The sequence below is a fragment of the Diospyros lotus genome, chromosome 14, assembly GCF_014633365.1.
Source record: "Diospyros lotus cultivar Yz01 chromosome 14, ASM1463336v1, whole genome shotgun sequence".
Taxonomy (NCBI): Eukaryota; Viridiplantae; Streptophyta; class Magnoliopsida; order Ericales; family Ebenaceae; genus Diospyros; species Diospyros lotus.
In genome coordinates this window covers 27,145,528-27,171,997 of record NC_068351.1, presented here as the reverse complement: position 1 = coordinate 27,171,997, position 26,470 = coordinate 27,145,528, and the positions used below count along the sequence as shown (strand labels likewise).

Genomic DNA, 26,470 nt, shown 5'->3' with positions numbered 1-26,470 from the left:
ACAGCGCGGGGGGCTGGATTGGCCGGCGGTCGATGGCAGCGAGGAAGGCCGACGACGGAGCAGAGTAGTGCTGGGTAGCGCGCGAGGCAGCCAATGGTGGTCGCGGCGATAGAGGTCGGCCATGGCTGAAGCAGCCACGGTAGGAGGAGACGCTAGAGGTGCAGCGTACCGACTGGTTACGCGAGGAGGCTACGGTGGTGACGACCGACGATGGCGATTGTGCAATGGTGAGAAGCGGAGCTGAAAGGTGGCGGTGGCTGGTGGTCGGGGCTGCTGGCGCGCACTTAGGAGGCAGGCGCGATGAAGAAGATGATGAACAATGGAGAAGGAGAAGAAAATAAGAAAAGAAAAGGAAATAAAGAAAAAGAAAAGAATTTTTGAAAAATGGAGAAAATAGGGGAAAAATTTCAGAAAATTAGAGAAAATTCTAAAAATTAATTTAGGGCTCGAGGAGCGTGCCAGAAGCTCGAAAATGAGGTTGTGAGTGCAAGGTTGCGTCCCATGAGGCGACGCCAGTGTGGGCGTTTGGTCGGTTTTCTCCTCCAAAATTTCATGAGGTAAAATAATTCATTCTTTCTAGTTATTTGCATTATATGAGATGATGTAATGTGAATTGTTGGTTAGATTAGACCCTCAGTTGGAGTTGTTGGAAGTGGTTGATGAGTGGTTCTTTGTGGTGAATAGTAAAAACATAGATCCTGGTTTAATTTTGTTGTTGGGTTTTGTGATTGCCTCTAGGGTCGACCGAGGAGGCGGTGATTCTAGAAGAGTTCAGAGTTCAGGCTGGAGTTTGTTCCAAGACAAAGATGAGGCTTCAAGGTAGGTAAGAGACGACCCCAAGGATGGAGGCCTTGCGAATGTTTGGTAATATGGTTCAATATATGTTGTTTGTAATACTAGTTGTGCATGTTCTATAGGTGGTCTAGCGGAGTCCTATGGCTATAGGATAGACTAGATGCATGCTAGGGGTAATATGGGAGGTAAGTGCCTCAAACAAGTAGGTTAAAAGGGAAATGATACCTCGTCATTCATGCATATTTACTTGTCATTGCATCGCATATATTATCTTGTTTACATTTATTTGCATTTTTACTGAGTCTTTATGACTCATGAGGTTTTACCTTGTGTTGTAGATGTTGCGAGTCCAAATGTAAGTAGGGATTATATCGAGAGGTTGAAGTGACAACTAACGTTGTTGCCCGCATTGTAAATTGTATTATCTCTTGTATATATTCATGTGGTGGAATATATATATATATATCCTTGCGGGTGAATGTGTATGTTGTGGGCGCTGGATGGTATCCAATTTGTTGTAATCGGTATAAGGTAGTATATGATTATGTAGACTTCTGGTTGATAGTGGCTTGTTTGGTGGAGCCAAGTTTTAGGATTAGGTAAGGATCAAAGAGGTATTTCTCATAAATCCCCAGTACTCAGAAGATATTTGATGTGGTAGTTTTGTGCCTAGGTCACATTTGGCTTATTAAGTGACAAGCTGAAGAAAGGTGAAGCTCACTCAGGTTTCAGGTCCCATCCACTATGTTTCTTTTTATGTTTTGGGACCGATTTCTCGAATGGAGCGAAGGGAAGGACGAATCCTAGTGCCCACCTAGGGCGTTTCCTTTTGAAACATAGTCCAACCCTTCAGTTGTTGGTTTGTCGTGTGAGTAATCCGGTCATTTATTCACTGATAGCGCCTGTAAGTGGGAGCGAGTCGTTACAGTTTGTATCAGAGCATAGCTAGCTATGTGAGTGGGGAAGGCTAGCGTGTTGGGGTGTCATGTATGGTCGGTTAAGTGATTGATGTGAGCAATTGTCAGAGTTAGGAGTTAAGAATGTTTGGCTTGGTTAGATGTGAGTCGGAATGTCCTAGTTGCTGAGTTGGGATCGAGAACGGTTGGTTTGAAATTTTGAGATTTTGATGTAAGGTTGATTCGATGGCCTCGAAAGTAAGGACATATGGTCCGAGGACCCTAGGGTTTGGGTCGAAGCATTGAGGTTTGTGATGGTTTGAAGGGTATGCTTGGATATTCCTATTTTAGGAATCAAAAAATATCATGGGTTGAGATGATATACCCATAAGTAATATACAGGTCGAGGCAAAGAAGAACCGAAACCTAGGTGTGGGTGTTGGTGTCAAGATACCCGTATATGGGAATTTTAGGGATATTAAGCATTCTAAGGATGAGAATTCTAGAGATTGAGGTGTCGAGGCTTGTGTGGGGGACATGAAGCCGAGTCATGACAAGAGTCATGAAAGGGCAAGGAGAGCCTGAGGCATAACTAATCCAAGAAGGGATTAGTGAAGCGTCCCTATGTCGGGGATTTGCCAAGCCTGTTTGAGGAAGAGGAGTTGTTCTCTTAGAGGTGGTGCGATAAGGGTTGTGTGCTTAAGAACAAGTGAGCTAAAGTGAAAGTTAGCTCGAGGCTCAAAGAAAAGAGTCGTCAATGGGTTATGTGACGAGCTCCAGGAAGGGAGTGTGCATGTAATGCATATGCATGTCATAGCCAGGGTAAGCATGACGTAAGTAGCATCCGGAAGGACTCCGAGGGAAGTTGGGTGTGTGATGAATGCATGCTAGAGTGGTGCGATGTAATCGTATCGTTATGGCAATCTTGAAGGGGATGTGTCTAGGGTATGAGTGGACTCTAGTTGGTTTCGAGATGAATTGAGGTCTATCTTAAGGAAGGTTAGGTGTATGGTAGATGGAAAGTCCCTAGCGGGTCGAGCTAGGATTTAGGGAAATCCCAATTGAGAATGAAGGAGTTGGGCATGTGTTGATACGTGTGCGGAAGCCATAGGAATTAAAAGTCCATGTTGAAAAGGGCCAAAAGACTGTTCATATGATTGATGGATGAGAGGTTAATAAAACTCTCGTGGTGACGCTTGGGATCTGGTGGAACGCTTAAGGTCGAGAGATGAGAGGTGAATAGACCCTCATTGTAATGCTTGGGGTTGAGGATGACACCTAAGGTCACGAGATTCTTATTGGGGTGATGTGGAGGTCACCTAATGAAGGGTGTGAACGAGTTATGTGATCCGAGTGCAGTGATGGGAGAGTTGTAATGTAGTTATAGTTTGCTGAAGTGATGTACAAATAGGTTTTGCACAAATGTCCAGTTTTGAAAAATAACAAAAATAATAAGAAAAATGTTCACATCAAGAATTGTTTGAGAAACACAATAATCTACATAATTTTAACACAAAACACCACCTAAGCGCACCTGCTTCTTAGACTGGGAATGGTTGTCACAACACAAAACGTACCACATTCGTGCAAACCATGGGGGTAATTTACCCCAAAAAAAAAAAGAATAATTATCCTGCTAGTTACAATTATGTTTAGATTCTGTGAACTAAATTACATATATTCAATTAGAATGTGGCAATAAAAGTCCAAGCATTTGCCACAAAGAAGTGCTTATTATTCTTAATTGGAACATGTTTCAAATTTCATGCTAGCCATTAACGTAAGATATAGCCACACCAATCATGACAAAATTTAAAGGATGGTGAAGAGGAGGATAAAAGAAATTCCAGACACTCGGCATTCATTAATGAGTTCATCATCCATCAGTAGAATTTTTGTTAGCTATACAAAATTCCAAGGTGCCAGTAATGCACAAAAAAAGATGATCCCATAACATATGCGTTCTCAACCAGCAAGAGTCGTCGTCCGGTCTTTGGGTTGATATAAAGGTTCCAAACACTCCTTGGCCCTGTGTACTTTGGATTGCAAGTAAAAGCTCCCATTCTTAGCATTCTTTTCAAATAGATTATCGTACTTCTGCACAGGTTGGAGAAAAAGGGGCTGGTAAATCATTTAGTTATAGGAGTAAGACGATCAAAGACCCAAAGAAAACACCAAAATACAGCAGCATCAGAGACTTTTGCCTGCGCAATCTCCTCCCATGTGGACTGCTCAGTTACGCCAAGAATCTGCCTTGCTTCTTGCTGTGTCATGATTTTGCTTGCTCTGTGCGTAGCATTCCGTATTGTCTCCTGAGCAACGCCAGTTTTTGAGGCATCTGAAATTGGACGACGGAATTATTTAGTAGCATAAAATATATACTTGATGCCCGTGACTTTTTCACTCAAATAAAGGCTCCAAGATACATGTACCCAAATGACCATAACTCAATTTGTATGTAGAACTTCAACAGATGAACTCAGGCCAGCAGATCAAAGCAAAAGGACAGTAGGCTACAACGACGTGAGATGCTACTACTGCAAAAGGATTAGCTGTACGGTTATAGATTGGAATTAACGGAATTGGGAGTTTACACCCAAACATGTGGGCTTTTTACAATCTTCTATACAAAGGTAACTTGTTCAGCAATAGCCTGAAAGATGCTTTTAATCTCAATTATAGCTGATGCACAACGGGGACAGATACAAAACAGAAAACGAGGTATGCAGCTATTTGAGAGATCTATTTCATGACTGACAATCATGAAAAATATAAACGGCACTCAAAGACATGAAAAGTTCAGGAAATGATTAATGACACAGCTGTTGGCAGAGGTAGCTCCAGTTTGCAGGTAAAACAAAGAGGTGTCGGTGGCCATATAAATTGCTTATGAAAAGATGTATTGAAAATGTCCACTTAAATGGAGCCATTAGGACAAACAGAGAAGGAGACAGTTACTTGAATAGGAAAACTCAGAAATTTCCAAGTGATAATGGTGAAACTAATGAATTTTCAATATTTGAAAATGCATGTGCATATTCTGGACAACCCGCACAAAGGTGAATCATCTCGTTACAACTTTCTTCATGACTCAAAGCAAAGAATCCAGAAATGATAGGACTAAAAAGACAAAGAACAAATGTTATAAATAAGGTTCCTTTTTTAACTCGTTCTGAGGGGTTTAGTCACAATAAGCAAAATTGAAAGAAAAAAAGGATGCATACAAGGGATAGTTAATATCAGGGCTGTAACAATAGGCCAGATAACAAGATCTTATCCTGTTTAGGGTAACTTTTCTGTGGTGCAATAATGAATTTTTCCCCCTAAACAGTGTTTTCACAAAATTATAACACACCCAGATCACAATGAGTTTTAACTCCAAATGCAGGGATCATAGGAAGCACCTGCCTTCATCTAGTTATTCATACATACATACATATATATATATATATATATACATGGGCTACAACTATAAAAGCACATCATTCACATTGTTCAGCCCATGGCCAATTCACCACTCCTCTGTCATGGCTGCCAAATAAAAAACCATGTTGCCAACAGATAGTGTCACAAACCCAATTCCTCGTTGGTAGTCTACTTGAGGGGCCTTGGAAATGCTATTTAGTCTCAGGAACACAAAAGTCAACTTCATCTAGAACTTTTAGGTGTGGACCTATGATGTTACAAGTGATATCTAAGCCAACCCAGGCCCAGTACTGCGTTGGTGCAGGGCAATAAAGTGTTTTTGAGACTAATTTAGGTCGGATTGAGATATGGGATTCTTGGCCTAGCAAGGATGCCAGGAGTTAAAAGGAGGCACTGTATCACGACTCAATCTCGAATTGGTAAGGACTTGGGTATATTATTTGGTCCCCATAACCCAAAAGTCACCTTTAGTTGGCACTTTGAAGTGAGGGTCTGTGGTGTTACATATAGCATCTTGAAAACATAATTAGATCAATAAACTTACTTGCAAGTGCTTGACGGTATGCTTGAACAAAAGCTCTGGCCAAAATCCCAGAGCCCATTACAATGAAATTTGCAAGAATCTTTGCAGCCTGTAAAACAAATTTTTGGATCAGTTATGTAGTTTGCGTAACATGATCATATCCATAAAAATATCCAGGATATATTCACATTATTTTATGCGTAAATGTGGCTGTTGTCCTAGTAAAGAGATCATAAAGCAATTACCAATATGAATAAACGGGTCATAATTTGTTGCGCCCCAGGTTCGGAGGCCGTGACTGACACTACCCCCTAAGAAGCCATAGACTCCAATAGGGAATAGTAAGCCTTACAATATATATAACCTTTCGACATTTGAACATCTCAACTGAATTACAAAACAACTCCATTACCTTTAAACTGAAATTTGAAGCGCCCGCCGGGCCAAAATTCATCATATACTTACAACATTCAAAATTTACTAATTCACATAAGAAAGAAACATAAACTTACCATGAGGTGAGGTGTATATGCTGTAGCCCGAAGGGTGACTAAGGTAAACGTAATAGAATCGATTACCACAATCCTTAACGTCAAAATTGATGCCAACCTACAAATCTAAAATATTAAAGGGGTAAGCCTACCACTCGCTTAATAAGGGGTAACGAGCATTATAATGGGGGAAAATGTAGGATCAAGGCATCCAAGATAAACAATCATGCCAAGTAGTAATTATAACATTATAAGAGATGACGAATAAACATGCATATTTAGGAGTAAACAATTTAGAACCATAATTCATATATTCCAGTAACTTAAACATGGATGGTTTAATTTCCCATGCCAACAAGGGATTTAAACATGGATGGCAAAACCTCTGACGCCAACAAGTAATTTAAACGTGGATGGCAGAACTTCTCACACGGCTCAGTTTTATTGTAGTTAGCAACACAAGGTTTTAACTATTACTCCACTTAATACACAGAATATACTATCATGTAGTATTAACAAGTGCCGCATGCAATATATCACATATAAGTATCAATAGCAGCTCACACGGACCATGGAAGGTACAAGAAATCAACTCTCTTAACATACTTTTGATTGAATTTGGGGACCTCTTTTTCGAACCAGATTCCCTACCACCCAAAAGACCATATGATCACACCATTAACCTTAAACCAAATACAGAGCTTGTTAATTTAAGATCTTACTGTTACCCACCTAGACAAAAAACTGAAATTGAAAAGCTCATTAAGGATATGTTACAAAAGTCTATCATCCAACCAAGCCATAGCCCATTTACATCACCCCTGTTGTTTGACAAAAAGAAAGATGATTCATGGCGATTTTGTGTTGATTATCGCCAACTCAATGCCATGACCATCAAAGATAAATTTTCCATACCCATTGTGGAAGATTTGCTTGATGAATTGAAAAATGCTTCTATTTTCACCAAACTCGACCTAAGATCAAGTTGTCATCAAATTAGGATGAGGCCTGAAGACATTCCTAAGACAGCCTTCAAAACCCACCAAGGGCATTATGAATACATAGTAATGCCCTTTGACCTCACCAATGCTCCAACAACCTTTAAGGCATTGATGAACCAAATTTTTGAACCCTATTTATGCAAATTGATAATGGTATTTTTTGATGACATCTTAATCTACAACCCTACTTTTGCCCAGCACTTAGACCACCTAAAAACTGTTACGACCCTAAGATTTGCCTAGGGTCTAGGAAGGAATTTGGTAAGAATTAAAAGAAGATAGGGTAGAAAGGGAGGGAATGAACAGAACAAACAGAGAGTTGAGGAAGAAGAGAGAAAGACGGGAGAGAGAACTAGGAGAATTGAGAGAGGAAAAATAAGAGAATTCAAATCATTCATTAAGCTAACTTCCACTAACTACTCAAGCCTATTTATAGGCTTACAATTGAAGATGCTAACAACAACAACAACAGAAAATGTAACTAATGCAACTAATAAGGAAAACACATGACATATATTACTAATATATCCTTGGGTTCCTTAGGGTCGTGACAATCCCCACCACTTCAAACAATTCATGTCCTCAAGAATTGACAGCTGTTGATCCTATTCCTTAGCCAATTCCAACCTTAACAATCTAATTTCTTCTTCGCCTTTTGTTGTGCTTATCTCGTATTCTCCTTTTCTTTTGCCTTTCCACATCTTTTTCTCTAAAAACAACAATACTAGGATTTGTTGCAACACCTGGTTTGGCCATCCACCCCTTTCCTGTGGCTATCAGAATTAATTCCAATTGATCTGTCATACCTTCCACCATGTCATCTCCAATAGTAGAGAGGGATTCACACTGCTCTGCAAGCCAAAACCAGAATTGATGCAGTTGCTCTCCAACGGAAATTTGAACAAGCACAACAGCAAAAGTCTCGTTTTCCTCGACAACAAATTCCTCCACCGTCTTCCCAGCATCTGCTCCTTCCTCATCTTCAGTAGAGGTCTCCTTCATTGGAGTATCTCTTACTTCATGCACATATAAACTGTGATTCCCACCGACATCCTTGCTCCTTCTTTCCTCCTTGCTGGATTTTTTTGTTACAATTGGCTGGTCCAACTCCAAGTTTTCCTCAGATTCGTGTTCGACCTAATTTTCAGTCATAAAGGCTCCTTCAATCTGTTGGCTGCTCTCAGTAGATCTGTTAGGCTGCAGCTCATTCTTTCTAAATATGGCTTCCAAGGTGCGTTCTTGATGCCTTGCTTTCTCAACGGCCTGTTTCATAGTTGTAGGCATCATCATCTTAACCAATGATCTCAATTCGTTCTTCAAACCTCTAATAAAATTGGAGACAAAGTACCTCTCCGTTAAGGCATGTTGCAAGGTCAACACCAAAGACCTTAATTCTTCAAACCTATCCCGATACTCCCTCACCGATCTAACTTGTTTAAGTTTGTGAAATTCGTCAATCGCTTCAGTCATTAACTTCTCTCCAACTAGTCACCTCGATCATCCACAAACTCAGTCCGATTAACCTCCATTTCAATCGAAATACTGACCCAATACATCCTAGCAAGCCAAAGCAGCAATTCGTCCATTCGATCCAGTGTTTGCTTGAAGTTATCGCAACTTTTCTCCCACGATTGCATAGCACTTTCCCCAATTTCCTCAATTCCTCTTGAGTTGAATCCAACAGATCTCCCCATAGAGAAATGCTGAGACTGCATCATAGACATACTATTATCATGAAGCTATTCTTTATGGTACAAGTCCATGGCATAATCAGCATTGCCCCTTTTGAATCCCGGTAAAGCCAGAAAATCTTCATTCTGGATGCTGAACTCTTGGTTTTGCTGAACCATGGGACTAACTCCAAGGCCTTGTTTACGAAGTGAACCCAATTGTCCTTGAGACCCTCTAGCAAAACTGGAATGGCTAGTTAGCTGGACATGGCTCTGAGATAATGGCCGACCAGCAGTTGGATAGGAGTGTCATGAACCTAGGGTTTAGCCTAAGATTGGAATGACAATCGGAAGGAGCTGATGAATAGAATCAAGAACAGAACATTTGAGAGGAAGAAATGGACAAAAATGGGGAAAGAATGTAGAGAGAAATGAGGGAGGGAGAGAAGTAGAGACAAAATGAGAGGGAGATTGTAGAGAATTGTAGAGAAAGAACTAGAAATTCATTTAATCAATTCAAGCCTATCATCTCCTCTTACAATGGGCTTTTTTATAAGCATAGTAGCTAGTGGCTTAACTAATTTCTAACAGCATCCTAACAGCACCCATGTGCTTCTAACAACTTGTAAAAATATCCTAATAAACCATTGCAACCCTATTACAATGATGCCCTTCTATTATTCCTTGGGTCATGACAATTTCCCCCTCCTTGAGAGAATTCTTGTTCCCAAGAACTTGTAGCAACTATTCATTGCTTTTCATCCAATACTCGCTTTCTCAATCCATTTCATTCTTCTTTCTTGCTTGAGTCTTTTAGGCCTCTTCTTCGTTCTTAGGTTTCTAAGATCCTTCCCAGGTATACTTTAGCCTAGAACTTCAATGGAAGCAACCTGATAGTGTTCAAATCCAATACACCCACCTTCTACAATAGCTGCCCGATCAAACTTGATCTCCAATCTATGGACATGATCAGCAAATTCTGGACAGACATACTTAGTAGCTAAAATTTGGAGTCCAACATAAAGACTATCCGTGTCCGTTACCTCCATTAGTAGTTCTTTACCATCCAATACAAGTAAGAATGGTAGACCTTCATCCTTAGTTGCAGTTATTGTCTTCCCTTTCAACTCACAACCATGCTTCGTTGCAGAAATATCAACAACATCCTCAAAACGCAGCAATGGAGGACTGTATACTTGCCTTGGATACTCATACCAAGGCTGTTTGTGAACATTAGCATTAGGAGTTGCTGCAACTTCAATTCCAGCCAATGATTTCTTAATGATTGACACCTGGCCAAGTGTCTCAGCACTAGTAAGAGTGCTTGAGAGGTTGTCAATTGATTGAGTGCCATCCTCCAATTCCATTTCCTCACTCTCTTCTTCCACCTCCTCTTCTGCCTCTTCTCCTTCTTCCTTAAAGTTGGACTGATCTTGTTGCAGAATCCCAAAAACATCACCATCGAGAACTTCTTTTTCAAAGGAATCGGTGTGTTCCTTTAATTCTCCTTTCGCCTTTATTGCCCTATTAATCTGTTCATCACAGATTCCCTTTGAATAATGCCATTCACCACCAATATCATCACTAATGTTGCATTCCTCCTTGATAATTTTGCTGGAACCGGTATACTTCTTCCACTCCACATTGGAAATAGGTAGTGAATCCGCTTCTCGACTTCTTGCTTTCTCCTTCGGCTGCTTCTTTGTTAAAACTTCTATGATAATCCTCAAAGAATTCAGCAAGGAAGCTATAATGATACTTCTTCGTAAGTATCATCGCAAACTCCTACAATTGTTCGTGTAGCATCCGGCCGAATTCCTTGCTTGATTCATGTACCACACTTCTTGTTCCCTTGTCCAATTGGTTGATCCCCTTCTCCTGTTTCTTATTGTTTTCCGCTGAAATTGCAGCCTCCTTTTGCTGTCATTGAGGCTCCAATTGCCTCATGCATGCATTGCTTTCCATGGCTGATTTTTTCACAAATCTTATACTTCGAAATCCAACGTTTCTGCTACGCAAATGCTTCCGGACTTGATTGAATTATGCTATGCAAATACTTCCGGACTTGATTGAATCGATTCGGCCTCCAAATTTACCTCACAAAAGCCCTGAGATCTGGATCTACTTTGCCTCCAAATCCGATTCAATTCCGATTAACTAAATCGGTGATGGACCTCAATTAATCAAATCAGCTCTACCTCAATTCAACCTTCTTACCCAATCACCGACTAATGGTTGGAGGACCCCCCCGCACTCTTCGAGTTCACCTTTCAAATTCGTCTCACTCTTCACCCTCTGACGGACTCCAATTACCTCGAAACTTCCACTACAGTTTACCTTCTGAGTCGGAATCCCCAACCGATCAAAGCGACAGCATTAGCAATGCACCTAATTGAATTCGCACTCACCTCCCCCAGAATTGTTTCTCACCGTTTGGGATCGGACTTGCTTGCTTGTGCTCGTCTCACCCAATCACTTCTCTGAAACGCCTTTGGACTAGCAACTCGCTGATGTTTAACAATGGCGTAGGAACTTGCTTCTCGTCGTCAACTTCCTAATTTGCATCAATTGCCGAAGGCCGCCTGAGTTCCAACGGAGAAATGATCGGCTCGCCACCAGTCACCCACAGCGAACGTTCCTATGTTCGCATCACCTCTAACCTGTTACTTGAATTCGCTGGAATGATGCACAACTTCTTGTGATATAATTGGCTACCAAATCTGTTGAAATTGCTTTGCCCTTCCACTTCAGCCAAGAATTACTGCAATTCATAGCCAAGCATCACCTCTTGCTTCGCCTTCCAAGTTCGCCTAGCTTGTCGAAATTCACGGCCAAAATCATTGACCTGTTCCTCCAGTCTCTACAAGTCTCCTCTACACTAGCTTCACTAATTCGCCTTTATCACCCTATAGGATTAGGTTGGATTCACTGTTCGCACTCGCCCAACACCACCGAGGCCTACGAAAATTGTCGGAGCTCTTGAACTCATACGAATCCCTAAAAGCATCGCTTAATTGGTTCCGCCCCTAGTCGTCTTGCTCTACCAGTCCTAATATGCTATTGAGATCGCGAGAATTACCTTTGGAACCGTTCGTCTTCAATTCCGAACAGAGTTACCAACACTCTTAGCCAAGAGTCACTATTCCGTGCGTTGGAATCAAATTCCAAGATTCAACTGCATCGGATAGCATCGTCGGAATTTAATCAACAAAGAAAACTGCCAAGGAACGATGCTCTAATACCATTTGTCATGAACCTAGGGTTTAGCTTAGGATTGGAATGACAATCGGAAGGAACTAATGAATAGAATCAAGAATAGAACATTTGAGAGAAATGAGAGAGAGAAGTAGAGAGAAAATGAGAAGGAGATTGTAGAGAATTGTAGAGAGAGAATTAGAAATTCATTTAATCAATTCAAGCCTATCATCTCCTCTTACAATGGGTCTTTTTATAAGCATAGTAGCTAGTTGCTTAACTAATTTCTAACAGCACCAATGTGCTTCTAACTTGTAAAAATATCCTAACAAACCATTGCAACCCTATTACAATGATGCCCTTCTATTATTCCTTGGGTCATGACAAGGAGTTTCCTAACATAGAAATCACCTGCGGAGAAACTTGTTCAAATACACCACTAATTAGTCTGTTAGGGCCTTGAACACTTAAATTTCCAGAGCCACTGTTGGTAGCTAAATTTAGGCGAGAAGCAAGACTAGGCATAAATAATCCTCCACCAGAACTCATGCTTCTCCCGATGCTTCCCCCACCTACCATGTTTCCCATTGAACTAGTTATTTGAGGACCAACATTTCCCAAAATTGGAGACACTCCAAGTCCTGGAACAGCACTACAGTTACCCCTCGCTGCAGCAGTTGGTAGAATGCTAGGAATAGAACCACCAACTCTATTATTGTTGCTACTAAATCCAGGGCTTCCAACAATACCAATTCCACCTCTATTTGTCATGCTTGAGTGACCATGTGAGCTTCCAAGTACACCAGAAAACTCCACTTTAGCTACTTTTAAGGCCGATAGTTCCTCTTTTTAGAATGATCAACAGCGTCGCAAATCAATCTTCCATCAATTCCTTGAAAATTCACTGTTGTAACAACCTCTTGCTCGGCTTCTAAGGATCTCTTCGAAAATTTATTCTAGTACTAAAATTCAACAACCCAAGCCAATGCAATTGTTGCTTCCAATTCAGCAACCTTAATCTGCTTCAGACATTGCCTTAGCAGTAGCCTACATTTGAATCAGCTTTTTAGCTGCTGCTAAACAGCCTCTGTCACAACCCCGCTAGACGATAGCTGGGTTTACCGCAATTCCGAGAGGATTGAAAGGAGAAGAAAAGAATGTGAGGGAGAGTAGACGAGAGAGAGAGAGAGAGAGAAGGAAAGAGACTGGAAGAGAATATTCTTGTTTGTCTTTTTCATATCGTTACACTGCATAGAGGGATCCTATATAAGAGCGTTTGGGAAATCATTCCCTGATAGTGGGCCTTCTCCCTTAACCGTGTAACAGAATATTCTAACAACCTACTGCTCCTGCTATGGCGTACTACTACAGCTGGAGGGAATTACATTAAAAGGCAAAAATTAAAAAATCTATCTGAGTAGTTGCCTGCATGACACTGCTCCCCTCTTAAGTGCTTCCTTGTCCTCAAGGAAGATTGATTAGGCTAACCGCGCGAGGGAATTTCTGAAGCAATTCAAGTAGGTATTCCCAAGTGTTTCCTTCCTTAGTGCTCCCTTGCCATTTGACCAAGACTTGGATTAAGGGCACTCCTCCTTGCTGGATCACTCGTCTTCCGAGTATGGCTTCTAGTTCTACCGCTTGCTCACTCTCCTTAGGCAAAGGTGGTAGCGTGGCATTTGCTGGCTGACCCCCAATTGACCTCTTCAATAGCGAAACATGAAATACGGGATGGATGTGGGTGTCGGACGATAATTGCAATCGATACGCCACCTTCCCTACCTTGTTAGTTATAGGGAAAGGCCAGAAATACCTGGGACTGAGCTTAGTAGCTTTCCCTTGTGTCAATGATCTCAGGTGTGGCTGTTTCAATCTTAGATACACTTCATCCCCGACCTCAAACTCCCTTTCCGTCCTCCTCCTGTCCGCATACTGCTTCATACGGTGCTGAGCGGAGCCAGCTCTTGTTTTATTTGCCGTGTCACTTCTCTCTTTTTCTGTAAGTATTCTTCTACTGTGGCTGCGTCTGATCCTCCTCCTATTGCCGATAGCACGGGGGGTTTGTAACCGAATAGAGCTTCAAAGGGGGTTGTCCTAATAGCTGAGTGTCGGGTGGTGTTATACCACCACTGCGCCAGGGACAACCACCTATGCCATTCCTTGGGTCGTAATAGGCATATGCACCTTAGATAAGTCTCGAGGCTTTGATTCACCCTCTCGGTTTGGCCGTCCGTTTGGGGGTGGTAGGCCATGGACAACCTTAGGTTCGTTCCTAGAGATTTCATCAATTCCTGCCAAAATAGGTTGGTGAACATGCTATCCCTAACGGATACTATATTCTGAGGGACCCCGTGCAGCTGGATCACACGATCCAAGAAGGCTCTCGCCACCTCCTGAGCCGTGTAAGGATGGGATAACCCGATGATGTTGGCGAATTTCGTGAACCTATCCACCACCACCAGGACACTGTCTTTCCCCTCTGATCTGGGTAAGCCATCCATGAAATCCATCGACACACTTGACCAAGCTTGATTCGGAATGGGGAGGGGTTGCAGCAGCCCGGGGTAAGGTACCCGCTCCATTTTGCACCTTTTGCAAACATCACAACTCTTCACAAACTCCTTTACCTCCGTCTTCATTCTTGGCCAATAGAATATCCTTTAACCCTTACATACGTATTCTGTTCGCCGGAATGGCCTCCCAAAGGTGACTCATGCAAGGCTTGCATGATCTTCCTTTTTAGCTCAGCCTGGTTCCCGATCACTATTCGTCCCTAATACCTCAGCATTCCTCCTTTCAGAGTATATCCCTCCACCTCTTCCTGCTTCACAGTCAGTTTCTCTAGCAAGGCCGTGATCCTTGGGTCGTTCCCATAGCTATTGATTACTTCCTCGTACCACTGTGGAGTCACTATGGTGACTACTACAAGGCTTCCTTCTTCGTGGCACCGGGATAGGGCATCCGTAGCTATGTTTTCTTTCCCTTTTCTGTACTGTATCGTGTAATCCAGCCCCATGAGCTTAGCCATTCCCTTGCACTGCAGCTGCGTTTGAAGTCTTTGCTGCAAGAGGTATTTCAGACTTTCATGGTCTGTTTTGATGATGAACCGCCCCCCTTCCAAGTAATGTCTCCATCGATCCACGGCCATTAGGACTGCCAGAAATTCCTTCTCATAGATGCTTAACCTAGAATGTCAGGGACCTAACACTTGGCTTAGGAAGGCAATTGGTCTTCCTTCCTGTGCTAGCACTGCCCCAATGCCAGTGCCACATGCATCGGTCTCTAGGGTGGAAGGCTTCTCAAAATCTGGCAGCTTCAACTTAGGCACCTTGCTCATTGCCTCCTTCACCTCATTGAATGTTGTTTCTGCCTTGGGACCCCAATGAAACTCTCCCTTTTTTAGCAGCTCCGTCAATGGTCGGCTGATGACCCCATAGTTCTTAACAAACCGCCTGTAATAGCCTGTTAACCCAAGAAATCCCCTTAGGGCCCTCACAGTTGTGGGCCTCGGCCAAGCCACCATACCTTCGATCTTCCTAGGATGAGTGCTCACCTTTCCTTTAGAGATTAGGTGTCCCAAATACTCCACCTGCCCCTGACCAAACTCACATTTGGATTTCTTGATGAATAATTGGTGGGACCGAAGGATGTCTAGGGTGATTTGCAAGTGCAATAGGTGTTGTTCGAAGGTGGGACTATAAGTAAGGATGTCATCAAAAAAAACTAAGATGAATTTCCGCAAGTGGGTCTCGAAGATGCGGTTCATGAGTGATTGAAAGGTGGCTGGGGCGTTGGTAAGCCCAAATGGTATTACCAAAAATTCAAAGTGGCCATGGTGGGTTTTGAATGCAGTCTTAGGAGTATCCTCGGGTTTCATCCTAATTTGATGATAACCCAAACGTAAATCAAGCTTGGAAAAGAACTTGGCATTGTGGAGTTCGTCTAAAAGATCTTCCACTAACGGTATGGAAAATTTATCCTTGATTGTGATAGAATTCAAGTGGCGGTAGTCTACACAAAATTGCCATGTTCCATCCTTTTTCACTAACAAAACAAGGGAAGCAAAGGGGCTTTGGCTTGGTTTGATAATGGATTGTTGGAGCATATCCCTAACCATCCTCTCAATCTCATTCTTTTGGATAGGGGGGTATCGGTAGGCTCGGATATTAACTGGTTCGGTGTTTGGCTTGAGGGTGATAGAGTGGTTAAACAGCTAGTTAGCGGGTAGGGATCTTGGTTCTACAAAGAGGTCCTCATACTTCACCAATAATTCATCAAGTAAAGCCAAGTGTGTTACATGGTCAGGGGACTCCTCCCGATTGCTGACTGTTAAGTAATACTGCCCCAGCTCTCCTTGTTTCTCGGGTGCGTCCTCTATGGCCACTATTGAAAAGAGTTGTGCCCATTGAACCCACTTCCCCTTCATGACTCTCTTCAAAACCTTTCCAGACATCAGCTTGCACACCCCAACTTCTTTCTCGCTCTTGATTGCCATTCTCTTGCCCTCCTTCTCAAAAGACACTTCCATGCGGTTAAAATCAAAGCTAATTGAGCTTACTCCTTTCATCCAATCCACCCCCAAGACCATATCGCAACCTCCCAACTGCAGCAGTCTTAAATCGGTTACAAATTTCTCTCCTTATATTTCCCACAAAAACCCATTGCAGGCCGAAGTACTCAACACCTTCTGTCCATTGGCCACTGTCACGCGTAGGGGTGGCGTTCCTGTTAGCTGGCAATTTAGCCTTCTTGCTGTGTGCTCATCAATAAAACTGTGGGTACTCCCACTGTCGATCAGAATCATTAGAGTACTTCCCTTGGCCTGGCCTTCTACTTTGATAATTTTGTTATTGGCCACCCCCTTCAAGGCATGAATGGATATTTCTCCATTGTCTTCCATGCCCCCGTCATCCCCATCTATCTCTTCCTCCACCTCCTGGTCACCTCTTTCATTCCCTTCTAACAGCAGAATCTGCCTCTTGCAAGGTTGCCGGGTGGTACTTGTCCCCACATCGAAAGCATAGTCCTGCCATTCTTCTTTGCTCCCTCAACGGATCTCCAGGGGGTGCTACGCTTTGACCCACAACTCCTCTTACCCCACAGGTCCACTTGCTTGCTTCTCGGTTAAAATGCCTCCCTACCCCATTTTGGGTCCCTGTCACCATTCCCCTTGTCTGCTGCCTCTGCCACTTTAACAAGGCCTCTATTGCCAACTCCTATAGTCGAGCATCTTCCGATGCCTGAGCTATCGTCTGGGGCCTGAGCACCTTAACCATTGGCCTTAATTCATCATTGAGGCCACTTAAGTAACTTGATACGAAATAGGCTTCGGTGAGGTAGGGGTTGTATTGGATCATGTAAGACCTCAGCTCCTCGAAGCGTTTCTGGTACATCTCTACACTTCCTGACTGTTTAAGCTTGTTGAACTCTTCCACAATGTCAGCCATACTTCCTTCTCCAAACCTTCCACATAGAGCCTCTGTGAACTCCCCCCATGTCGGGTTTCTCCTTAGCCGTATGACTCCTTGATACCAAGCATCAACCTCTTTGTTGAAGTAGGCTGCTGCCAACGACACCTTCTGCAGCTCTGGAATGTTATGCCATTCGAACAGCCTTTCGCATTTCCTTATCCACCATCGTGGATTAACCCCTTCGAACACTGGAATGTCCATCTTAGGGAGAGGGAACCCTTGTGGATGATGGTTCACCAGGCCTACTGGCCCTCTTCCCAGTATTCCTTCTTCTCGGCCACCCTAGGTAAGCTCCTCCTCATGTATTTCCAACTCCCGACCAGCTCTATCCCTTTGGGGAATAGGGTCTATCCCTTCTCTCGAAGGGAATTCAGGTGCTAGCCTTATCGGTTGTTGTCAGCCTAACATGGCCATGTATTGCTGCATTTATGTAGCTAGTTCCTCCCGTACCCGTGTAATGGACTCGTCCAACCTCCTTTCCATTCCATCCATGGCGCTCTCCACTCGACGATCCAGTGCAAGGATAGCCTCCTGATTCCGAGTCGTTCCCAACTCCAATTCCTCCATCTTACTTTTTCATTCCGCCATGATCACCCCAGTTTGCTGCAACTGTGTTTCAAAGTTCTTCATACGCGTTCCCTCAACCATCGCTAGACCTTCTCACCCACTCGATCAAAACAGTGCTCTGATACCAATATGTCACAACCCCGCTGGACGATAGCTGGGTTTACCGCAATTCCGAGAGGATTGCAAAGGAGAAGAAAAGAAAGTGAGGGAGAGTAGACGAGAGAGAGAGAGAGAAGGAAAGAGACTAGAAGAGAATATTCTTGATTGTCTTTTTCATATCGTTACACTGCATAGAGGGATCCTATATAAGGGCGTTCGGGAAATCATTCCCTGACAGTGGGCCCTCTCCCTTAACCGTGTAACAGAATATTCTAACAACCTACTGCTCCTGCTATGGCCTACTGCTACAACTGGAGGGAATTACATTAAGAAGCAAAAATTAAAAAATCTATTCGAGTAGCTGCCTGCGTGACAGCCTCCAAATCAATTTCCAAAATCTAATCGAGTTTGTTTGACCTTCAAGTTAGCCTACTATCAACTTCCATCTCACCCTATCACAGCTTCTTGATTAGCTTTTAAGGATCCCCTTGGCAACCAGAATTGGTTCCGGTAAACCTATTTCGCCTCTTTAGTGACTTCAAGTTTTGCTAACAAATTCTGCCTCAATTGGAATCCGCCGAAATCAACCGAAATCTCTTGCTTCACCCTATCACATGCAGGAACCTAGATTTGAATTTCCGTTCATGACCGCGCCTGCCTGCTCGCCTCAACCACATGCAGCGAGTTTGCCGGAATCAAAGTGATTCAAGGATCGCTCCAGTCTCACCCAATCACCGACCTCTACTTGGAATTCTCTTGAATTCTTGAATCGCCAAAGGCTCTGCTTCAATCGTGCCTTCACTACTCGTCGAATCGAAGTGAATCACGATCGCCTTCCAATTTCGAGCGCCTATTCTCAATTTCGTTGAATCCTGATACCAGCAACTAATCATCGTTTGCTTCACCCAATCGTCGTCCAACAATTGTTGGAGTTCACCCGAGTTCACTTATCTCTACTTCGTTAGATCAGTTGATAAACATTGCCGGAATCACTTGCATCAATTGAGAATCAACCTGATACCACCTATCATAGTCGGATTTGATAAACCAGTAGCCTATGAGTTGCCTTGAGCTTAGCTCCCTGAATCGACGCCTACGAATCCGTTCCGCTTCAATGTCGAACCTGATTCAGGAGCAGGAGAGGTCGCAAAGTTCCGCAACTTTGATCGACCATCAAGAGTCACCGAGATCTCTTGACTCTTAGCCAAGAATTAACCTCCGTGCGTCGGAATCAAGTTCCAAAATCAAATGTGTCCATAGGCAACTGTGATATTACTTAATAGAGAGAATTGCAGAGAAAAGATGGCTCTGATACCAAATGTTATGACCCTAGGATTTGCCTTGGGTCTAGGAAGGAATTTGATAAGAATTAAAGGAAGATAGGGCAGAAGGGGAGGGAAAGAATAAAATGGACAGAGAATTGAGGAAGAAGAGAGAAAGATGGGAGAGAGAACTAGGAGAATTGAGAGAGGGAAAATAAGAGAATTCAAATCATTCATTAAGCTAACTTCCTCTAACTACTCAAGCCTATTTATAGGCTTACAATTGAAGATGCTAACAACAATAACAACAACAGAAAATGCAACTAATAAGGAAAACACATGACATGTATTACTAATATATCCTTGGGTTCCTTGGGGTTGTGACAAAAACTACCCTTGAGGTCCTTAGAATCAATAAATTGTATGTTAATGAGTCGAAATGTGCCTTTGCACAGAAGCAAGTTGAATATCTAGGGCATATTATATCAAAAGCAGGGGTAAGTACAGACCCTAACAAGGTGGCAACAATGATTGCTTGGCCCAGACCTCATAATGTCAAGTCAAGGGATAGAGAGGGTTCTTGGGACTAATCGGCTACTACCGCCGATTTGTAAAAGGATATGGTGTCTCATTAGCGAACCCCTCACTAATCTATTGAAGAAAGACGGATTTCAATGGGATTCTAAGGCAGAAGAGGCTTTCTGTGAGCTTAAACAAGCCATGAGTGAGGTGTCAACCCTAGGCCTACCAGACTTCAGCAAGCCTTTTGTTCTTGAGACAGATGCAAATGCTAATGGTATTGGGGTAGCGCTGGTTCAGGAGGGTAGACCATTAGCATTCCTAAGCCAAGCCCTATCGCCTAGGCACCTCGGGCTAAGTATTTATGAAAATGAGTTGTTGGCGGTGTTGATGGCACCGGATAAATGGCATCACTATTTGGAATGAGGAAGATTTATAATTAAAACAGACCACGAGAGTTTGAAATTCTTGCCGCAGCAGAAGTTGCACACACAATTGCAACAGAAGGGAATGACAAAGCTAATGGGATTGGATTATGTAATCCAATACAGGAAGGGAAAGGAAAACCTAGCAGTCGATGCTCTATCTAGGTGTTTTGAGGAAGGAAGTATGGCTGCAATCACAACCACCATCCCCGATTGGTGCCAAGAGGTGGTTGACAGTTATGAAGCAATTGGTAGGACCAAGGAGCTTCTCCAGCAGCTGGTGGTAAACCCAACATCAAGGCCGGGTTACACTCTAAGCAATGGCTTAATTCGGTATCAAGGGAAGTTGGTGATAGGGGAGGATGAAGAGTTGAGGAGGAAAATAATAGAAGCACTGCATGCTTCTCCTATAGGGGGACATTCGGGTATTGAGAACACCTATCACAAGGTCAAACAATTATTCCAATGGCCAGGAATGAAAAGGTACGTCATGGACTTTGTATTGAGCTGTAATACTTGCAGGAGGTGCACGTCCGAGAATGTAGCCAAACCAGGGCTACTACAGCCTTTGAATATTTCCAGGGGGACCATGGGAGAGTATTTCAATGGACTTTATTGAAGGGCTTCCCAAATCACAAGGAACACCTGCCAGCCGCAATCAGTAACTAGAGAAAGGTAAAAACAATCAGAACAAGAAAATATTATATCTGACAAAATTGACGCTCATCTCATGTGAATATATCAGGCATAAAACTCCTCGAGAAACGAAAGAACGCAATCCCCACTAATGTTTAGACACGGTTATAAAAAGCAAATGTTGATAATCGCCCCATTAATAAAACTGCGAATTCAGATCAAGCATATGGCATCGCGAGCCCTACTTTTGCTAAATCCCGGGCTTTAACTAATAAATTGAGATTCGGAAAGACGAAAGCCAATCAGACACGGATCTAGAACAACCGACCGATCAAGAAGATTGGGGAATTAGACGAATCCAGATCTAAAAGAAGAAAGACGGGATCGAACCTGTTGGAGTTGGGCGCGAAGACCAGATCTGGGAGACGGTAGGTACTGCGAATAGCTCCTCAAATCAAATGGAAGTGCACTCGTCTCCTTCAGAGATGGCAACTGGAGAGATGGAAAGGAGGCAGCCAGCTTTGGGGTTTTGGAATTGGAGCTTCTCTCTCTATAATTTCGGGGAGAGAGAGAGAGAGGCGACGAAACAAAGACAACGCACCTCGCACGCAGGAACTTGTGTGCGATTTTGATATTTCTGTATAATTGTAATTAATTAATTAATTTCTAATAAGCAAAATTACCAATTGTAATGAATGTCAATTATTTAATAATATATATATATATATATAAATAGGTTAAGTTAAAGAAGAGGCGGTGGAACCCTGTTAGTAATTCGTCCAATTATTCGGATATAGTAGATAAATTATTTTATATTTTTATTAAAAATATTATACTTATATATTTTTTAAATATTCAAATTAATATGCTTATTATTACACTAAAAAGTATAAAACGAGTTTTAGCTGAATTTTTTAACGATGGCAACGAGATCTGAGTCGGGACAACGACGAAAAAGGGAGAGAAAAAATGCAACAGCAGTTGACGAATCAACGAGAGAGTCGGTGGCCAGAGATCTTGTGTTTTACTTGTATTACTCATAAAATACAAGTAGTATTTTTATATTATCAAATGAAAACTATTATTATTAGTTTTTTTTTAGAGAGAGTGTGGGTATTTTTTGAAAAAGATTTTAATTATTATATATATATATGTAATATATATTATTTAATTATAAAATAATATATTTATGATATTATATTTGTAAAATATATTTTATATGTAAATTAACATATATATTCGGCACGTTACCTATATATAATATGTAGAATTTTTGTTGCTGAATTTATTTAATTGAAACGTATTGAACACGAAGGTTCACTCAGTCAAAATTTTTACAGAAAATACTTTTGGAAGAACACCCAAAGGAAGAAGAGCTTGTGAAATAATCAATTAAAAAGAATTACTCTTCTCCTTAGGTATGCAGTATTGTCACAACACAAATCAACCTCAAACATCGTGGCCAAATAAACAGCCCGTAACCATGCCAGGCTCGCGGCCATGAAGCCACAGCCCACGGTCCATTACTACGGCCCACAGTTGTGCCTCAGTCCACAGCCTCAACTGTAGGCTTAGCTCGCGACCCCATCGAAGTGCACACGAAATTCGATGCACAGCCAAAGTATTTTTTTGAATAAGAGAGGGTCCCACACAATGCGTGAACGATAACTCCAACATATAGAAATTTTTCCATAAAGAAGATAAACAATTATTTATAAGAAATTTTATTTCTAAAAAGACAAGATAAACATCATCTATAAAAGATATATGTTATCCGTAGCTATCTTAATTTCAATCAGAGTAGGATTAATCAAGATAAGTGTTATCTACAAGAATCCTAATTCTTTGACACTTTGGATCATTCTATTTTTCTCTATAAATAGGCAGATTATCATTCCAAATAAGATACATCTCTGATACTGGTGTAAATATTGCTCTTGAACTTTTATCATTTTTAGTATTTAACTTAAGTATCAGAGTGTTTGTGCAGGAACCCTCCTACGTCCTCTGACAATTTTCTTCCTTACAAACTCAGGCAACTAGGCAACGATATTTCCCAACAACTAAATTAATTATTGTATCTTGGAAACAACACCAGTAGTCTTTATAGCTTTGTCCTTCCACTTCATAAAGCTTTGTGTTGATTAGAAAACAAATGTTCATTACGTGATCTGTATAATAAATTGACAATTTGTCATTTTTGGGGGGTTTTTATTGCTTCCTTTGTTGGAACAAACACCTATTGCTTACACTTTTTTTTTTTATTTTTTTTATTTCAAGGTGTCTCCTAAAACTTGTGGCCACACACATGGTAGAAAAGTAGTGTCTAGAGAGAAAGCAGTGATGAGGATAAAAGCAACTCTTGATGCCTAGAAAGAGAGTAAGTCTAACCAGAGCCGACCCTGGGTTAGGGCTACAACCCAAGGCCCACAGTTGAGGGGGGCCTAAATTTTTTTTTAAACTTATGTATACATGTGTATAAAAAATTAAAAAAAAAATTAACAGAAGAAGTTACCTCTCGTACCCTATTAAAAGAAGATTTCATTGCTATTTTTATTTTGTTGGTACATATGATGATTGTTTTTGCTTTGATTAATCGTGGATGATGAAAGTAGGGGTGTCAATGGTTCGGATTGATCCGGTTCTATAAGAATTCAATAATTGAACCATTTTTAACAGTTTCGAAAAAATAAGAATTGTAACCGAACCATTACATATATAAAACTAAACCATAACTAATCCATCACACGGGACCGGTTTTGGTTCGATTTCGGTTCTATCCAATTACCATTTAGCTTCTAAACATTTTCGCAAAATATGAAATTACAAACAAATTTGTTAATTAAAATAAATCCATAACTTAATTAATGCTTTAAGTCTTGAAGTAAAAGTAGAATAAAATAATTCATAGACCAAGGTTGTTAAAATCGGGATTTTAAGTGGGATCGACAAAGAGTCCATATAATCGGATCGTAAAATCAAATCGTAAAATCATAAGATTTTAGAGATAATTAAAAATACCCTTTAATTTTTGTAAATATATGTTTATAATAACATAATTTTGTAGAAAATGAATTAATATCATTTAATAACCTGATTATTCCTTATTATAATTCAAAAGATGATACTTTCAAAATATATCTCAAAAACTAGCAGGTTGGTATAGGCAATTTAGAGGCAAAATATAGGTAATTTAGAGGTAAAATATAGCTTAAAATTCTTTAGATGATGCTTCCAACGTCTTCCATTAGATTTAGATTGTAATTTTTTCTTGATTTACATTGATTAAATCAAGTAATATCCCGATTTGGGGTTGGGTGGTCCATTAATTAATTACTTATTTGTCTTGATTTACTTATGCAATCAATGTTAAATCAAGTAAAAATTATAATTTAAATCAAGTAAATTGGAACTTACGCAATTAATGTTAGATACTATGTGACATTGGAACTTATGTAATCAATGTTAAATCAAGTTCCAATTTAGAGGCAAAATATAACAATTCATTGCATAAGTTCCAATGTCAGATGCTATGTGACATTGAGACGTTGGAAGCATCCTCTAAATTACAACTTAAATCAATGGAGGTCTTTGAATCGTAAAATCGTTTGGGGATCTCTGAAGCGTAAAATCGTACATGTAAAATCGAGATTTTATAGGATTTTATCCCAAATTGGATTTTACATGGGATTTGAATCGTTTGGGGGTCTTCGAATCGTAAAATCGTAAAATTATACGTGTAAAATCGGATTTTAACAACAATGTCATAGACTATCTCATCAAATGAGATTACATCAACCATTTAGTATAGTAATAACGCATAAAAGCCTAGAAATAAAAGAGTTCACGAATCTTACTAGTTTCCTAAGAAGTGATACTATTTATGCATATATATATATATATACCAAAAAAATTATAATATATATAAGTATAATATAGGTTTCGGTTCGGTTCAAACCATGGTTTGAAAAAAAAAAAAACAGTTACCAAACCAAATATATTGGTTCTTAATTTTTTAGAACCAGAATCTAGCCATTGAACCATAAAACCAATCCAAAAGGCACGGTTCAGTCTAATTTGGTCCGGTTAGTCGATTTTCGGATATTTTTTAACAACCCTAGATGAAAGGAAGATTGATCAAATCAAGAAATGCTTACGAAGATTTGGGAGAAAGCATGTAGATTCAAATATGTAGCTTTCATTTTTGAATGTAATATTTACAATGCAAGGTACTCTTTTTCCTTAGTTTGGGGTTTTATCCTATTGGGTTTTCCCCAAACAAGGTTTGAATGAGGCCCTAAATTATTTTTTCTTATCTTTTGTAAATTTTTATAATTTTAATAAAATTAATTAGTTAATAATTTTTATTTTTTTATTTAATTTATATAAAGGGACATTGTTAAAAAAATTTATCCTGAGCATTAGAGAACCCCGGACGGGCTCTTGGTCTGACATTGTTATTATTGCTTGGACAGACTCTCGTCAAGCAGTGTCATTGGAGAGTAGGGGCCTTGGTTGATGCTGGAGCAGAAGTTCTATTTATTGATACCCTTTCTTCTAAAGAAGAAATGAAGGCTTTTTGTGAAGTTTCTCCAGTACTAGTTCCAAAAATGGTATGTGATACTGCCTATGTGTTGGCAAATATCAACTATATATTGGTACTGTATTGTTTGTGAGGGCGCTAGCTACTTTATCACATTCCTCCTCCTATAAAATGAATTGTTTGTGAGGGATTGCTCAATCCACAAGTAGAATTCAATTCAAATTCAATACGACTGAAAAATTTATCACAAACTTTCAAATACCACAACCAAAGGACCACAAACACAACCTAGTAACCAGTCACCCCTTGGACTATTGAACTTAAAACTCAAAAGTTGCTTGCCAAGAAGTGTTTAATTAAAAAGGTGAATCCTACTAATACCTACCCAAACATCTTCCAAATAAGATATATAGCATATATTTGTTTATGGAAAGGCTAGTTTATATTGATAATTTGAATTAGATTAGCTAGCCAACTCAAGGTTTTAGGAACCCTGAATCAATTTAGTAGTGTTAATTGCCTAGAATAAAGTCACTTTTTAAAAGGACAAATATAACACTACTTTAGATTTTTTTTATTCAAGTGGTCCTCAAATAAATAAACATTCTAGAAGAAACATCAAGGATGAATACTTATAGCTACCTAAATATTCTTTATCTGAACACTGACTCTAGTTATTTTTACTTATCACAAAAAAAAATATATATATTTAAACATACTATTCAGTTTCTAGAGTAGTCATTCAGCCAATGCTTATCATGTTTGTATATAATAAACTTGTTAACCAGGAATATTATTGGACTTTCAATTTATTATTTATTTATCTATTGCTTTATAATGACTAGAATTAAAGAAATTTATGTCAACATAATGAACTGCTAATTAATTTTAGTCTTGTGTAGGCAAATATATATGGTTGAAGGAGGGGAAAACGCCAATTCTCAATCCTGTTGA

General features: G+C 40.6%; 2 protein-coding genes across 2 annotated transcripts; both read right to left on the bottom strand.

The window, feature by feature from the left end:
- Nucleotides 1-3,526: 3,526 nt before the first annotated feature.
- On the bottom strand, nt 3,527-21,576 carry LOC127790583 (mitochondrial import inner membrane translocase subunit PAM16 like 2-like). The gene is made up of 5 exons (XM_052320153.1): nt 21,364-21,576; nt 6,153-6,257; nt 5,662-5,749; nt 3,896-4,029; nt 3,527-3,788 (listed from the first exon to the last, which is right to left on the bottom strand). The coding sequence occupies exons 2-5, from the start codon at nt 6,153-6,155 to the stop codon at nt 3,657-3,659; spliced, it is 357 nt and encodes a 118-aa protein (XP_052176113.1). The 5' UTR covers nt 6,156-6,257; nt 21,364-21,576; the 3' UTR covers nt 3,527-3,656.
- LOC127790980 (uncharacterized) lies at nt 16,634-17,666 on the bottom strand. Its single transcript, XM_052320718.1, has 2 exons — nt 17,262-17,666; nt 16,634-17,020 (listed from the first exon to the last, which is right to left on the bottom strand). The coding sequence occupies exons 1-2, from the start codon at nt 17,664-17,666 to the stop codon at nt 16,634-16,636; spliced, it is 792 nt and encodes a 263-aa protein (XP_052176678.1).
- Nucleotides 21,577-26,470: the final 4,894 nt, after the last annotated feature.

Excerpts from the sequence above, each read along its gene's own strand:
- LOC127790583 (XM_052320153.1), bottom strand. Across the intron at positions 4,030-5,661 it reads ATACCGTCAAGCACTTGCAA|ATGCCTCAAAAACTGGCGTT; the intron begins GTAAGTTTATTG and ends GTCCAATTTCAG. Across the intron at positions 3,789-3,895 it reads CATGGGAGGAGATTGCGCAG|AAGTACGATAATCTATTTGA; the intron begins GCAAAAGTCTCT and ends CAACCTGTGCAG.
- LOC127790980 (XM_052320718.1), bottom strand. The coding sequence starts at position 17,666 with ATGGACATTCCAGTGTTCGAAGGGGTTAATCCACGATGGTGGATAAGG. Across the intron at positions 17,021-17,261 it reads AATTAAGGCCAATGGTTAAG|GACTATGCTTTCGATGTGGG; the intron begins GTGCTCAGGCCC and ends GAAGAATGGCAG.